The sequence below is a fragment of the Vigna umbellata genome, chromosome 8 (assembly GCF_029865625.1).
Source record: "Vigna umbellata cultivar VRB3 chromosome 8, Vumbellata_1.0, whole genome shotgun sequence".
NCBI lineage: Eukaryota > Viridiplantae > Streptophyta > Magnoliopsida > Fabales > Fabaceae > Vigna > Vigna umbellata.
The window spans coordinates 6877345-6893444 of record NC_142172.1 but is presented as its reverse complement, the minus strand read 5'-3'; the positions used below and the strand labels follow the sequence as shown (position 1 = coordinate 6893444).

Genomic DNA, 16100 nt, shown 5'->3' with positions numbered 1-16100 from the left:
TTATTATTATTTTATTTTTTATTTTTATCATTATTACTTTTATTTTAGTTATTTGATTTTTATATATTTAATATAACTATTATTATGATATAAATCATATTTTAATAATTATTAAATATAAAATTATATTAAATAATATTTAAATTTTAAATTAAATTAAATTATTATTAAAATGGTACAGAGGAACTTTAATAAGAAAGAGGAAAAAATAAAAATGTATTTATTAAAATGTCTTTAATAAGAGAGAGAAGAAAATAAAAATATATTTATTAAAAAGTAAAATTTTTTGAAAAGTTGGAGGTGGATATGTCAAAAGGTTAAAAATGGAATTTTTGGAGGTGCAGATGAGATGTTGGAGGTGCAGATGAAACACTCAAACTCTTTGGGATTAGGCCCATTCTTTTTCCTAAGCAAAATCCAAGTTGTAAGTTTCAAAGTCCGGTTTGGAGTTACCGGAAGTTCATCAGCACCGTCGTCTTCATTTCGCAACCGTCTTCTTCGCCACAGGTTTGTCGTTTTCCCATCGGTTACTTCTTCACATTCGTATTTTGAACTAATGAACTTTGCTCATTTCCTCGAGTTCTAATCTTCTGTGGTTAATCATCTTTTTTTATTATTGAACAATTAATTTGATTCTTTGTGAGCTGAAAATCCTTATTCGATAGCCTAACTTTACACAGAAGCACTTTCACTGTTTCACTGTTATGGAATACGATTGTTACTTTACGTTCTCTTTTTGCTTAGCATTATAACCTGAGCAGAGTAGAAATGTTGAATTGAATATAATGGGTAGTAGGAGTAAGAAAAAGAGAAGAAGATCTGACGATTCTTCATCAGAGTCGCCATCTTCACAGTCCAGTGACGATTCAGACAGCAGTGATTCGTCGTCTCCGGAGAGACGCCGGAGAGACAATCATCGTAGCCGCCGTCGTTCACGGTGGGGACGAAGCAGGAAGGACTCAGATAGTTCCTCTGACGAGAGTAGTGACAGGGGTTGCAAGAAGAAGAAGTCCTCCAGGCACATTACTGAGGAGGAAATAGCACAGTACTTGGCCAAAAAGGCTCAGAAAAAGGTTTGAAGATGCTTCTTTATCCTTGTTTGGCGTTTTTATGTTTTATTATTTGAGTTACGTGTTTTGATGTTTCCTTCTTCTTGGTTTTGTGCTCAGGCATTGAAAGTTGCCAAGAAACTGAAGACTCGTACCGTTTCAGGTTATTCGAATGATGCAAATCCATTTGGTGACTCTAATCTTAATGAGAAGTAAGTTCCTACATTCCTCGGTTCTCCCTATTCTTTTTCCTGTGTTGTGTGGTTTTGGATTTGTTGATCTAATAACTGGGCTTTTTTGTGCTGTTTACCATAAGAGATGAATTTTCCAGATACATACTTGTAACTTGTGTTTGTGTGTGTACAATTGGCATTTTATTTTATGTAGAGGTGAATGCTAAGGAGTTCTGTAGTTTAAATTTTGGTATAGGTGATAATTTGAAAGTAAGAAACTTCTGCAGAACCAGTTAATTATTGATGGATTGTTGGTTGAGGTTCTTACATGATTCTGTTTTCAATTTTAGTTAAAATCTCAATTTGTTTGATAACATAATAATTATTTGGAAAACTTTGCGGCAATTGTATTGTCAGTCTTTCAGGAGAATGCTTGTCTGATTTACTTATACTAAATTCTGTAATTAGATGGTGGATGGTATTTGGTACTTTGTGGCAATTTTGTAATACTAAATTCATATTAGTGTATCCTAAATAGGATTTCTTTGAGTTTCTTATGAATGGAAACATTATTTTAATATGGGCCCCGCATATGAGTTGCTTAAAATTGAAAGAGTTTCTTAATGTGGGTCCCACAGAAGGACGCCTCTTACAAAGTCATTTCTTCTCCCTCTCTCTCCCACATTTTTTGTATTTTTAATCTTCTGGGATACTTGTTACAAGTGCTGAAGTTTCTTAGGTTTCCCTGCGGGTAAATTAGAGAGTTTTCCTGTTTGAATCAAAGCTGCCCTGTCAGTTTATCATCCAAAATCATTTTAGAAATGCCATTGGTTTCTGTTGGACAACTTTCTTGTGGATGGGGAGTTGTATATTCTAAAAGGATCTTATCACTAGTCAATGTGGGACTTTCAATAGATCAATTTTAAACCTAACTCAATCTCACAAAACTGATTTATAAAATGAGGTTTGCATCCATTTATATATTTTAAACTGACCTTATCACTAGTTGACGTGGGACTTCCAACATATATAATTGGTTGTTCTTAAAAAACTTTGATATATCAGTTTTCTTGTTCATTTTGTCTGTCTTATTTGATTCCACTAAGATTAAAATTTTATTGTCATTTTTCATGTTCTAGAAGCTTCACATAGCTGTTTTACCTCAAACTAATGTATTAGTAGTTGAGTGGTACCTACCTACATTTTATGGTTCTCAAATTTACTGAGTTGTAGGTTTGTTTGGCGGAAGAAGATTGAGCGTGATGTTGTTCAAGGTGTGCCTATTGATGCATTTTCAGTTAAAGCTGAAAAAATGAGACAGAGAGAACGGATGGTACGCATTTTTCTGCAAAAGATAAAATAAATATTTACTATTTTGTAGGCAATACTAAATAAATAATTGCTGTAGCTTCTTGCTTATTGCTTATTGCCTTCCAGCCTTACTAAGTTATAATGATGAAATTGTGAAACAACTAACCATTATCTCTGTCTTCCATTTATTCACTAAGTTCTTGGTAAAAATCATAATGCAGGCAGAAATTGAAAAGGTAAAAAAAAGAAGAGAAGAAAGGGCACTTGAGAAAGCACGGCATGAAGAAGAAATGGTAAGTTCATTCCATAATATGTTATTAGAAAAATTATCATTAATCTATTGGAGGGACAATTCTTTCTTAACAATTGACACTCATGTTTCTGGCTGGAGCCTGGCTGTGGTGGGTATATGCTCGTATGACATGCTAATTATTTCCTATCCTGTAAGTGCAAAAACTATTACGTCTTATCCACATTCTCTCTCACAGGCACTGTTAGCTAGAGAGCGCGCACGAGCTGAGTTCCATGACTGGGAAAAAAGAGAAGAGGAGGTATGTTCCTTGAATTCCTTTCATTTATTGTTAATTTTTCAGTTGTGGTAATTACAATCTGATAATCAAGACGATTTCATATGCAGTTTCATTTTGATCAAAGCAAGGTTAGATCCGAAATTAGATTGCGTGAAGGGCGTGCCAGGCCGATTGATATCCTAACCAAGCATCTCAATGGATCCACTGATTTGGATATAGAAATAAATGAACCATACATGGTGTTCAAGGTTAATATTTATATTTATAGCAGTTCATATCTTCCCTTTCCTTTAACTGATGAAGATTATAATATAATGGCCTTTGAAAACTCATTGAACCTTTTCCTTAGTATGATTAAAGATTTCCAGCTTTAAATACCAATGTTGTTGGACAATTTACATAACAATTTGAATTATATGGTTCAGGGTTTGACAGTAAAGGAAATGGATGAGCTTCGTGATGACATCAAAATGCATCTGGACCTTGACAGGGCCACACCCACCCATGTAGAATATTGGGAGGTATCATCTTTTATCCACTCTTTAGTTAATTACTTTATAGTCCTTCACAGAGTCGTACTAATTACTTAATAATTTTTAGCCTGTCTATTTTTTATACTACCATCTTGTTTTATACACCGTAGGTTATATTGAATGTGACTGTGATGTGACTTTGAAGTATGAATCTATTCCAGTTCTGGTACAAAGGATCACATTTTTTTATTAAAAAGAAAAACATAAAAAAGTAATGCAAAACAACAAAACAGCTGAAATTCAAGGTTATGAATATCTACATGCAAAACATCATATGTATTTTGGAAGTCTCTAATTATAGAACAGCATAAAACAAAACATGATTGCTGGAGCCAATGTGCTAGTGCTAGTAAAGAATGTGATTAATATGTATTATCTTAGTTTGTAAATATTTTTGTAGATTTTCCATGCAGAATATGTTTCTTTGTTATTATTAGCTTAATGCATTTTGTTCTTGTGAGTGGTTATTTATCATTATGTGATTTAGCAAAATATAATTTCATTACCAATGGCAAAATAATGCAGATTGACACACGTTTAACGCCTGTTAATATACCAATCCTTCATAGTTAGATTGTCACTAATTTGTGTATGTATTTTATGGTAAGGGGATAATTTTTTTTCAGGTTGTTTATAAATATATGCACATAATATTTAGTTTTAACTTTTAAATATAATATATCTGGTTCAATTAGTAATCTAACTACTTGAACTGATTGATTGACTGTAAAACTAACAACTTTTTCTGACATTTTTCTGGTTTGGGTTTTAAAATACTTTCAGAAGACTATAGCAAAAATTAAGAGGAAATTTTTGGTGTATGTTCTTTGGTTTGGGTTTAAAGAGGAAATATCATGTCTATGTTCTTGGATATGCTTGAATGCAGTTGTAAGAGAACTTGCTTTGAATTTAACTGTTATGCACAGGGATAATGCCCTTTAATTATTGACTTTTTATTTGTAGAAGAGCATATGAAAACACTGCCTTCTATTATTTCTTAGTGCTAAATATAAAAGTTATGTTAAATATATTATCTTTATCTTATCTTTATCTTTTATCTTTTGTTAGTTTGTTATTATTCTTTATTTGTATTTTGGATTTAACCTATATTTCTTCTATTATAAATAGAGTACCCTATGTATATATTTAACACAAGGGAGATTAATCTCATCTATAGTTTTCACTATATTCAACATGGTATCTAGAGCCTAAGGTTCTTTTGAGAAATTTTTTTTGTCACCTCTACCACTACATCCGCCGTCTATCGCCGTTGTCGGTGACGCGGTCGTCTATTGCTGGAGGCCACTGTCTACTGCTGCTGTCGCCGGAGTTCCAGTTTCGACTGGTGACCACATGGTTTTGATCGTCTCAGCCGCCCTAAGAAATTTGTCTTTCAACACATGTGTTTGAGTACCTCAGTCCTGCACTCCTGATTTTAGTTCTCTATAGTGTTTTTTTCACTATCGTCCACTGTTTGTGCCTCTGTCCACCACCGTTCCTCGTGATGGAGAGTCTGTGTCTAGGTCCTTTGATGAACAAAGGAGACCATTCTTTTGAAGAGTCAGATCTTCCACCTTCACTGTCACGCGCCGTCATTTCCATCGTTCGCTGTGAGGGGGAGTCTGTTTCTATGTGGTCCAATCTAGTCCCTTCAATCTATCACTGTCAGTCACTGCAGGCCACCATCCATTACTGATGACAATCTAGTCCTTGCAGTTTGTCGTTGTCCACCACTGTTAGCCATCGTCTACTACTGATGGTAATCTTCTTTGTCAAAGTTATCAAAGTTTCGCGGTAGTCCACCGTTGTTCAATATTATTCTCCACAACTGTTGTTAGTTGTTTGTCGACCTCTGTTCGCACTCTTTATTAACTGGATGTCAATAATGCATTCCTCGATGGTGATTTGCTAGAAGAGATTTATATGGAATAACCTCCCATATTTGTTGCTCAAGGGGAGTCTTCTGGGTTGGTATTTTGTCTTCTATGTCGTCTTTGTAAATCATTAACAATTTGGTGTCGAGTGCAAAAGAAGATATTTTCACTAAGTCTTTATTGATTATATTAGTAACAAGCATGGTACATATGATTTGTATGCACTAGCTTGAAGGGGATTGTTAGATATATTATCTTTATCTTATCTTTATTTATCTTTTATCTTTAGTTAGTTTGTTATTATTCCTTATTTGTATTTTGGGCTTAGTCTATATTTCTTTTATTGTAAATAGAGTACCCTATGTGTATATTCAACACAAGGGAGATTAATTTCATATATAGTTTTCACTATATTCAATAAGGTATAACCTCTTTAGCATTGAAGTTCTTTTTGTCATAGTTGTATTGAATGTTGTAGAATGAAGTTCTTCCACTCTCTCTCTGAACTCTGGTCGGGATTGGAGAGGTATTAAAACTTAGTTTTTGTGTTACAAGTTTGTACTTTTATTGAGTTGTAACATGGTGAAGTCTCATACAATTTTTGCACTTCTGGTTGCTTGCATAAAGTAGAAGTGGGTTACTGAAATGTAAAACATGTTTCAGCTTGTTTATGTTTTGTCTAATTCCCTGTTTAAGGTAGATAACATAATATCACTATTACACATATTTTGGGTAAAATTGAGGCAGCAGGAATTTCACTTTTCTTTATGTATCTTCTAATAAATTCTTAATACACAAAAAGTTATGAGGTTGGTGTAGATGTAATTTTAGAGGAACGGAGTGGAAGATTGTTCCAAACTATGTCAGGCATAGCGTAGATGGGTATTTAAAATTTAGATTAAGGTTTCTTTTCTATAACAATATGCTATGGAATGGCTTGTAGCATGGAGAATATTCAATTAGACAATGAGATTGCTTTTCCCAGTTCAAATTCATTTTGGTGTGCTTTCTTCCTCCTCCCCCGTAGTTTATATATTTTTGTCATATGCATGCTGGTGCTTATGCCTTTCGATGCAGTTTCTTTTATGTGACTATTGATGCAGTTTCTTTTATGTGACTATTGATGTCTTGTTATGTTTGTGGTTTATACATATGAAATTTATCCTCTGAATTGGATCCCAGATGAATTAGTTTCCTTAATCTCTTCCTCTTCTGTTTCAGTTCACTCGTATGGCCATTGTGTGACTTCCTTAACATGTAATGCCATTGATCTTGACACTAAATTAATCATGTCACAATTCATGTTCTAAGTTGAAGTTGCTCAATATCTTCATACAGGCACTCCTTCTAGTGTGTGATTGGGAGCTCGCTGAAGCTCGAAAAAAAGATGCAATTGATCGAGCTAGGGTACGTGGTGAAGAACCTCCCCCTGAGCTGCTTGCAGAAGAAAGGGGTCTGCATTACAGTGTTGAGCCAGATGTGAAGAGGCTTTTGCAGGGAAAGACACATGCAGAATTAGAAGCTTTACAGGTGCATATAGCATCAGAGATGCGTACTGGTACGGCAAAGGTGGTTGAGTACTGGGAGGCAGTTTTAAAATACCTCCACATATATAAGGCCAAGGTAACTCTCTTACTTTTAAGAGCATGCTTTAAAATAATGGATACATTCACTTCATTATTAATTGTGCTATATGCAGGCTTCTTTAAAAGAAATCCATTCTAAGATGTTACACAAACATTTGCAACACCTTGAACAACCATCGGAGGATGAAGATAAACTGGAAGATGCTCCAGTTAGAAACTCTGACGAAGACAATGAACATTACAGAAAATGTATATTAGCGGTGGATTTTTGTCATTGTTAGTTTATATGCATTCTCCACCCAAATTATGTGTTGATATTTGCTCGATGTTTATTGTGTAGCCCAATCTGCAGATGAATCATTTTCACCCGAACCTTTTAAAGTAGAAGAAGATCAAGAAGCTGAGGATCAGGCTGGCTCATTTTCACCGGAACTGTTTCATGGTGATGAAGATGAGGAAGCTATTGACCCTGAAGAGGACAGAGCTCTATTGGTAATCTTTAAACATGGTTTTCAACAATGATATTTCTCGTTTGAGTGTCAAGTGTGTAGTCTAACTCATCGTACGTTCACAGGAGTGGAAGCGTATGGCTGTAAAGGAAGAGCAGCATAAACGAATTCAAGAAGCAATGGCATTAAAGCCTGCTCCATCTGAAGATAATTTTGAGACGAAAGCCATGAAAGCTATGGGAGCTATGGAAGACGGGGATGCATTGTTTGGATCTGGTGCTGAAGTGAATCTAGATTCACAGGTAACCTGTCTTGGTTATTATGTAATTTCATTCTGTCAAATGTCTTTAAATGATTGTCGTTATCTATGATTCTTCGAAATTTACATGTTTGATAGATTGTAAAATATTTAGTTCATTATAGAAAGTTCTGGATTTTTATACTACTATATTCAAGGACGTGGGATTATCAACATCTAAAGTTTGATGTAATTGGTAATGTTGGAGCAGGTTTATTGGTGGCATGACAAATACAGGCCCAGGAAACCAAAGTATTTCAACCGTGTCCACACTGGGTACGAATGGAACAAATATAATCAGACTCATTACGATCATGACAATCCACCGCCAAAGGTTGTACAAGGGTATAAATTTAACATTTTCTACCCGGATCTAGTAGACAAGACAAAAGCTCCAACTTACACTATTGAGAAGGATGGTAGCAATGGTGAAACTTGCATCATAAGATTTCATGCAGGGCCACCATATGAAGACATTGTAAGTCTACTTCTTGATGCTCTGAAGGTTTATTATATACACTCTCAAACAAATTACCCATTTTATTTGTCTTCCATGACAGGCTTTTCGCATTGTTAATAAAGAATGGGAATATTCTCATAAGAAAGGTTTTAAGTGCACTTTTGAACGTGGAATTCTACATGTGTACTTCAATTTCAAACGCTACCGCTACCGCAGATAATTTCAGGCTCTGGCTTACCTTCTACATGGGTTGGTTACCATTTTGAAATTTAAGGTGCATATCCGTGAATGTTAAGGTGCTGGCCTATAGTTTCTTTTATGTATATGGAGGAATTGTACAACCAACATTGAACAAAACCCGATCATTGTCTTTTGATGATACATTTGACTTGAAAGTTGAATGTTGAAAGAATTAGGAAACAATTGAAGGGGCGGAAGGACACAAGAGAAAAAGTGAAAACAGATGCGGTTATTTTCTTCACTGCTTTATTTTCGTTTTGATAATCACATCTGATGAACTTTACAACTCCGTGCGAACAGAAATCTGAATTGAAACAATAGTAGCTCCAGAAAAGATTGTTCATTGAGATATTGGGAAAAGTAAAGGCCGGTGAGTGGGTGGGCATATTTTTCTTCTCTTAAAATGTCGACTAAGCACTCTGAAATCATTGTATTAACCTTCAACTATCTTTACAGGAGTCCTGCAGAACCAAAAATAATTTAAATTAACTACAGGAGACTAAAATATAAAAAAAAAAAATCTGACATCGTTACTTACCCGAATGGACTTTGTTTGATAGAAAGCAGTTCAATGTCCAACTGCATTCCGAAAGTATCAAACGGTAAAATTGTAAATTTAAAAAAGAAAAATCACTTTGACAGGAAAACAGTCGAATAAAGGACTTCAGCAGTAGACTCGGCCTAAATGATGATGACATGGAAAAATAGCAAATCATATCAAAATGACCAAATTATCCAACTTGTTAACATTGTTTTACCCCCTTTGATTATAGAACCTGATATCTAGTGTAGGAAGGGGTAGGCTACAGTGGAGGGAAAATGGTTTTGGTTGGGTGAAAGTGGTCATATCCAACTTTTCAAACATATGTTTGAACTTTGAAATAAAGCAATCATTGAATGCCCATGAATTTCCGTTTGACAGCACAAAGAGGTTGTTCATTACAACTTGTGTTTTACAATTAAATTTTGATTAAACTGTTTTGGTAACAGAAGGTTCCGGTCAAATCAAATAAACCATAAGAACACTATTCACGAATTATAATTGGTTGGAATCGGTCTTACAATATGTATGAGAGCAAAGAAACGGAGCTAAAATCAGCATTCAACGTAATGGAACAAAATATTAACAAAGAGATCAGAAGAACTCACCTCAATCGTTGAATTAGGAGGGATTTCTTGCACTCCCTTGCTTCCATAGGCAAGTTCAGGAGGAACAATCAATAGTCGCTGCAAAAAACCATCTAAATTACACATTCTTGAGGCATATGATTCAACCCAGAAAGTCAAAACAATTTGCAACCCTTTCATGCAAAACTATTGCACGCATGCTGATGACAGCTTATGAGGTTAACGAATTTAGTGAGATCATCCAACGAAAATATGTAGTTTAGATACTTTTATGCATAAAATCTTTGAATACTTATGTCACAATAGAATATGCAAAGCTGAAGCAAAATAAAACAAAATCTGTAGTAGCATGAATTCCAATCCAATGTACTTGTTCAGTAATGCCCTTAGGGTTCAATGAACTATGAAACTTCCCATCAAATGGATTAAAAGGAATTTAGAGTTTGCAGACTTAAGTTTATTGATTATCAATATTTAAATTTGCATTGTCAATAAAACAGAAAAGTGCTCCAACAATTTGTTCTCACCTGGCCTCCTACTCGCATGCCCTCTACGCCTAAATCCAACCCTTTAAGGACTGTTCCTCTCTCTGATTGCCCTACATCAAATCCATAGGGCTGCAATGATTCAAGCATGTTTTCGTCAGCCTATTAGCAACTTTTCAGAAAAAATATGCATCATATATAGTAATGCATTTGATCATCCAGACCAATCAAGTAGAGGATAAATAGTTTTTGAAACTGTGAATCTCTATAGAAATAATAGAAATGATTGGGTTCATTTTCTCACGCCATTGCATTTGATTTGCTACACCAATCGACCTTAACAACACAATATAGAAAGGGATGAGAAATTTGGCATAGTTACTTGGATCATACCGTTCCTCCTCCAACACCCATTCCTTGTCTACTAGTCATAAAGGTGATACCCTTCCATTTGGCCACATAGTGAATCTACAATACCATAATCTCATTATTTCTGAATTCTTAGCAATACTTAATCAAATAAAAATCTTTTGGTAAGATCATATATATGAATGCACATGGCAGCACATCAGAGTTACACAGAAAATATAATAGTCCACTCCAACCCAAAATCTTAAGATAACAAGTTTATTGCTCATTTTTAGTATATATTGCTCAACATTCTCATTTTTATTAGATATGGAACGTAGATTCAGCATTCGATTTCTAATTATTCACAGCACATTCAGCTAATGGCTTTCAACCACATGCAGAAGCAATAATGAGTGAAACATTTTTAACTGGATCACAACCGTACTGCAACACGAGATCCCTTTTTAGCTTCGGCTCCATTCCCGACCTTCAAATCATAGTACCTGAAGATATAAAAGTTTCATACCAACACATCTTTAAAATGCAATCAACAAAAAGAAAAATCAGTGCAAATTACGAAATTTTAAAGATTACCAATGTAAGTTTAGCCAATCAAATAAAAGTGACAGATTCTGTTTCTCTATGATAAAGAAAACATCAATAAATGTTCTAGAAGGTGGAATTCTTATTGTGATGATATCCATTAGAAGAATTTCAACACGCTTTAGTCATCAGAGTCTGATACTAAATGAGAAAGAAGGTAGAGAAAGATTCACAATCAACATGTTAGCATAAACTCACTTCAAGCCATTGGGTAAGGTTGTATAATCACTTTCAGGAATTTTTGCTCCTCTTAGCTGCAGAAAACAGAAGAGTGGAAAATTCCACACTTATCAGAACCACGATTTTTCTTTCAAATAAACTAACAAAGTAGAATAATGGGGCCACATACAGCTCTTCTACTTGTGCTAACAGCTCCAGCCACATCACATGCATAGACTCCACAAACTAGCATAAGATAAAAACATTTAAGAAAATCACATGGAATGGAACATAGAAAACATAGAAAACATAGAAAGGGAACATTCCAAGATAGTTAACTAAAAACTAACAAGTTGTGAGGAGACAACTGAGTAATGCTCTCCTTCCTTCAATACTCAAAGAAGACACTGTAACTGGTTCTGCTGTAGTGTTTTTTGTGGAAGAACATGAACAGTGGCATGATAACCTGTATGAATTTTTCTTGTTAAGTGTTGTGTGTGTTCCTGTGGAGTTAAGGAAATTTCTCAGGCTAGTTTGAATTGAAAGAAGTGTATATGGAGAAGCAGAGAAGAGAGAAGTTACTTGTTAAGCTAATGGGGCAATTGAGGAACATCATAGGATGGTGCTGATGGTGGAACAGAGAGAGTTCCATGGTGTTTGATTCTTGCTTGTTACAGTGTGATCAGAATCTTTTCCTTTTTGTATAGTTAGAGAAGAAAGAGAGAGAGAGAGGATAACGTGGTTAATTCCATCCACAATTTCGAAGCATTGAAAAATCACTGGTTTCAGAAATATAGAATATTAGATTCTTGATATAATTCATAGATATTGATGAGTCACCTACAAATCTTTCCAAAATCTAAACAAATTCTGTCTCTGAAAATTTCGTGTAAGAACAAGGAAAACAGAAAATGATTTCTGTAGATTTTTTTGTTTATTTAACATTTTTTTTTCCTTTTTTGTATGTGAAGTAAATTAATTTAACTTTTATTTTATATCTGTCTACTCATCCCAGTATCTTGAAAATAGTGAGATATTAATCATAAACTGAAATGAGCTAATTTAATAATAATATTTAAATAAACCACTCGCATTAGCTTTATTTTTAATAACTCGATTTTTCTCTTTTGAGTAATGTGAACCATGTAAGATAAAAAATGTTATTTATTTTTTTATTAAATCAATAACAATCTCCATAATAATATGTCTATTAACTAGAGTGATTTTTTGGTGATTTATTTTTCAACAAAAAGATATTCTCCTTTGTTTTTAATGAAAATAACTCTTTTTTTTAAGTCTAATCATTATTTTATTTTTTATTAATAATTATTTATTTATTGTTCATTTAATTAACAAGTCATAAATTTATATTTTTCATGAGACATAAAACTTTATAAAGTGCGCAATAAATAAGCTTAAGAACAATGTAAGAACATGTGAAACAAATACAGTCAATCATACTAACAAATCATTTATATTATAATAGAATAATTACTAATTATATTTATTTTATACTCACAGCTATCATGAGAATTAAACTTAAACCATGGAAGGAGAAGCAAGGTGCAAAGATCAATGGAGGACAACTTCTATAACTATTATATGCTATAACCTAGAAATAATTTAATCTAAAAATTATCAACCACAATCAATTGATAATTTTATCATTAATTTTTTAAATACATTAGTTATAATAACTCTAAACTCTATATTAAAACTCAATCTTTTTACTTTATCTCCAATATAATATGAACAATATTAAATCCAAAACAAAAACAAATATAATTTATCTTTTATCTTATTTATTCAAATGTAAAAATGGAAGCTTGAGAAATGTTTAGATTCAAAATTTCTCACTTTTCTTTATATTTTCTTTTTTCTTGTATACGGGTTGGAGTATACCAAATGCTCCATTTAATACAATTTTTTGCATTTCTTTTTCCAAAATATATTTTATTTAAACATGTTTTGAAAAATTTGTTACAAAGATATTATATGTATTTTGAAAAAATTATTGTGAATATTCTATAATAAAAAGTCTGTTCCGAAGTATATTTCATACCTTTCAGAAATTTTTTCTTAAAATTTCGAAAAGTTTGCTCTGGAAAATTTTCAATATATGTAATCCGAAAATCAGTTTCACAAAAGATAAAATGGTCATTTTTGAAAAGTTGGAAAGATGCACGAAGAAAATGTTGGGGTGTAGAAAGTAAAAGCCTTCAAGCTATCATATCGGATTAGACTTATTTTATATACATCTCCCTTCCCGTAAGCACTTTGACTACCAATTCTACTTTATATTTCTCATTAATATTAATTTGTAAATAATAAATGTTGTACAAGCACATCAAGTGCCATGATCACGTGTTTTTTAAACTCATTAAAAATAATATTTGTATGTAATTAATATCAAACTTAACACTTTTATTGTAATCTTCATCCAATATTCTACCGCATTTAACATGTCTATATTTAAGACTACGGCCGTAATATCATTATTTTTTTCTTAATCTAGTTATTCTCATGACTTATCCTTTAGAATTTCTAATATCAAGAGACATTTTTAATATTAATTTATTCTACAAAATTAACCTCTAATATAAGAATTAACTTCACATATATGAATATGGAACTTAATCTCATATTATTCTCAACCCTTTAGCAGTCATTCTGTAACTTAGAACAGATAGATAGATATTAAAAGAAAACAGCATGCAGAAATGTACAAATTATTAGGAAATGCCATCACCATTTATTTTGCAACAAACGCACAGTCCCTATGCATCTTTATTGTGTAATACATATCCATAGCTATATTGTGGTGATCAAAACTTAGATGCTGTTATGTAAGTTTTTTTAGTGTTAGTTTTTGTGTAAGAATTGGATTTTGGTAAGATGAAACTTCAATCCTTACATAAAAACAACGTAAAAAATACTTTGGAAAGTATCTAAGCTTTGCTCTATTATGATCATGACTTGGTCTAAATATATATTTTAGTTTTTGCTAGGGAAAAGCTGAATGGTATTTTGAGTCATCAAGCACTGGAACAGAACCTTGAATTTGAAGAAACTTGAGGTTTCTTTGATCCACAGGAAACAGAAGATTGTTTGATAATTTCAGGCTTCACTACCTTTTCACTTCCTTCAACCCACCTTTTCAGCCTCTTAAGAAACTTTTTCCTTTTTGAAGAAGCATGATCACTCTCAGCAGAATCATTGTGATGCTCCAAGAGGGAGTAATGCAACTCATGCTCTGAATCATATTGCATAATTCCTAAGCCTCCTTCAAACTCTCCCTCCTCATGCTCTCTGTGTTGCTCGTGATGTTCTTCGTACTGGCTCATCAACTCTTGCCTCAAACAAGTATTCACCCTCCTCAAATGAATCAGCTCTTCTACTTCAGTTGATCTTTCCTTCTTCATCTCCTCCAATTCATTCAGAACCTTTTTGTACTCTTCCTTACTCACATCTCCTGATTCAACCTCCAAATAATATTTCAATGGTTTTCTATGTATCTTTTCCTTGTTCAACTTAGATGCATCTGCTTCTGCTTCTGCTCTTTCAAGCTTCTTCACGACCTCCTTCTTCTCTTCCTCCATCTGCTCCAAAATCCTTCGTAGCTCTCTGATTTCACCCTCTAACTTGTTAATCACGCATACCCTCGTTTGAAAATCCTCATGGTTTCTCAAAAGTTCTTCTTCTTTCTCTTTGATCATCAAAGCCTGCACCTTTATCAAACGAGACTTTCCCTTGGAGTCCCTGAGAAGCTTTTGAACCCTCCTTTGAAGCACCCTATTCTGTGATCTCCAATACTGAAGCTGTTCAACAACACTCATGTAATGGACTACAAAACTCTCCAACTTCATTGTCTCGGTCTCTATGGAAGAAATCTCTTTGCTCAAGAACTCAGCACGATCATTCTCCAACGACAACATGTTTCTGACTTCAACAAGTAGAGACTCTTGTGCCTTCATTTCACAGTACAGCTCAAACTGCAAACGCATGGCCAATTCCCTCATTTGAAGACCTTCAATCTGGTTTCTCAGGCCAGTGATCTCGTGTTCCGAACATGACTTTTTGTCATGGATCATCACCAACCTATTCATAGGAGTAGATGATTCACCATCTTCCACATAAGAAAGGCTGTCAAAACTCTCATGTTTAGCTCTCTGGTGAGAAGTGATTTTTGGAGAATGACATCCATTTTCTGGTGAAGAAAAAACCTTAGAAGACAAGTTTTTCTTTGCCAGTATCCATGCATAGATAAAACCAGCTAAAGATGCAGCCAAGGGAACACCAGCTTTGAGGATGAGTGGCTTGAAATTGTCTGGCTTGAGTGGTGTGAGTCCCATGAAGAAGAAAGGAAGTTGGTTTGAAGAAAATGTGAAATTGATCTTTGTTTTTGAGGAAAGTTGCATATGTTTGATTATAGGAAGGGTGAAGTGTAACTTTTTGACGACTCCAAGAGAGGTTGTACGGCACCATCAATCGCTCTAAGGAATCTGATTCCTTTCCGTGTCAACCTATTGCATTCACAAATAGATATTTGCCATGTCAGGGCTTCTTTTCTTCCACCAGCTTTGTGTGATGTTAATATATTCTCCATCTTTTCAAACTCAGATAAAAAATATTCTAAGAATTACAAACTACTTATGGGAAGGGTTGGCTCATCGATCGGCTTAAATAACTCACCCCAATTCGATTAACTTTTCAGGAAACATAGGTCGATGGATAATTGTTTAAGAATATTTTGTTATTTTGACTTTATTAATTTTTTTATAGTACTATAATTAATTTGTTTATTTGTTTCATTAAAACTATTATAAAAATAGTAATTAAAAATTAAAATACCAACTCATGATAAATAAATT

At 33.7% G+C, this 16100-nt stretch overlaps 3 protein-coding genes across 3 annotated transcripts; 1 reads left to right on the top strand and 2 right to left on the bottom strand.

Moving 5' to 3' along the window:
- Positions 1-394: 394 nt before the first annotated feature.
- Positions 395-8744, top strand: LOC124842222 (splicing factor Cactin). Its single transcript, XM_047318664.2, has 14 exons — positions 395-507; positions 745-1073; positions 1170-1261; positions 2456-2555; positions 2755-2826; positions 3022-3084; positions 3171-3311; positions 3489-3584; positions 6809-7093; positions 7170-7305; positions 7397-7548; positions 7631-7807; positions 8015-8281; positions 8364-8744. Exons 2-14 carry the CDS (start codon positions 786-788, stop codon positions 8481-8483), a joined length of 1989 nt encoding a protein of 662 aa, XP_047174620.2. The 5' UTR covers positions 395-507; positions 745-785; the 3' UTR covers positions 8484-8744.
- On the bottom strand, positions 8713-11970 carry LOC148193937 (peptidyl-prolyl cis-trans isomerase FKBP16-4, chloroplastic-like). The gene is made up of 10 exons (XM_088096094.1): positions 11812-11970; positions 11580-11732; positions 11420-11475; positions 11269-11324; positions 10913-10970; positions 10510-10584; positions 10159-10248; positions 9653-9730; positions 9042-9082; positions 8713-8964 (listed from the first exon to the last, which is right to left on the bottom strand). The coding sequence occupies exons 1-10, from the start codon at positions 11879-11881 to the stop codon at positions 8937-8939; spliced, it is 705 nt and encodes a 234-aa protein (XP_087952220.1). The 5' UTR covers positions 11882-11970; the 3' UTR covers positions 8713-8936.
- Positions 11971-13949: 1979 nt separating this feature from the next.
- Positions 13950-15667, bottom strand: LOC124842227 (protein CHUP1, chloroplastic-like). The gene has a single exon (XM_047318671.2). The coding sequence runs from the start codon at positions 15645-15647 to the stop codon at positions 14265-14267; it is 1383 nt and encodes a 460-aa protein (XP_047174627.1). The 5' UTR covers positions 15648-15667; the 3' UTR covers positions 13950-14264.
- Between the last annotated feature and the right edge of the window lie 433 nt (positions 15668-16100).

Coding starts and splice junctions, on each gene's coding strand:
- LOC124842222 (XM_047318664.2), top strand. CDS start 786: ATGGGTAGTAGGAGTAAGAAAAAGAGAAGAAGATCTGACGATTCTTCA. Junction 1,262..2,455: donor GACTCTAATCTTAATGAGAA/GTAAGTTCCTAC, acceptor ACTGAGTTGTAG/GTTTGTTTGGCGGAAGAAGA. Junction 2,556..2,754: donor TGAGACAGAGAGAACGGATG/GTACGCATTTTT, acceptor ATCATAATGCAG/GCAGAAATTGAAAAGGTAAA.
- LOC124842227 (XM_047318671.2), bottom strand. CDS start 15,647: ATGCAACTTTCCTCAAAAACAAAGATCAATTTCACATTTTCTTCAAAC.
- LOC148193937 (XM_088096094.1), bottom strand. CDS start 11,881: ATGGAACTCTCTCTGTTCCACCATCAGCACCATCCTATGATGTTCCTC. Junction 11,325..11,419: donor TTAGCACAAGTAGAAGAGCT/GTATGTGGCCCC, acceptor TGTTTTCTGCAG/CTAAGAGGAGCAAAAATTCC. Junction 10,249..10,509: donor TGGGTGTTGGAGGAGGAACG/GTATGATCCAAG, acceptor GAATCATTGCAG/CCCTATGGATTTGATGTAGG.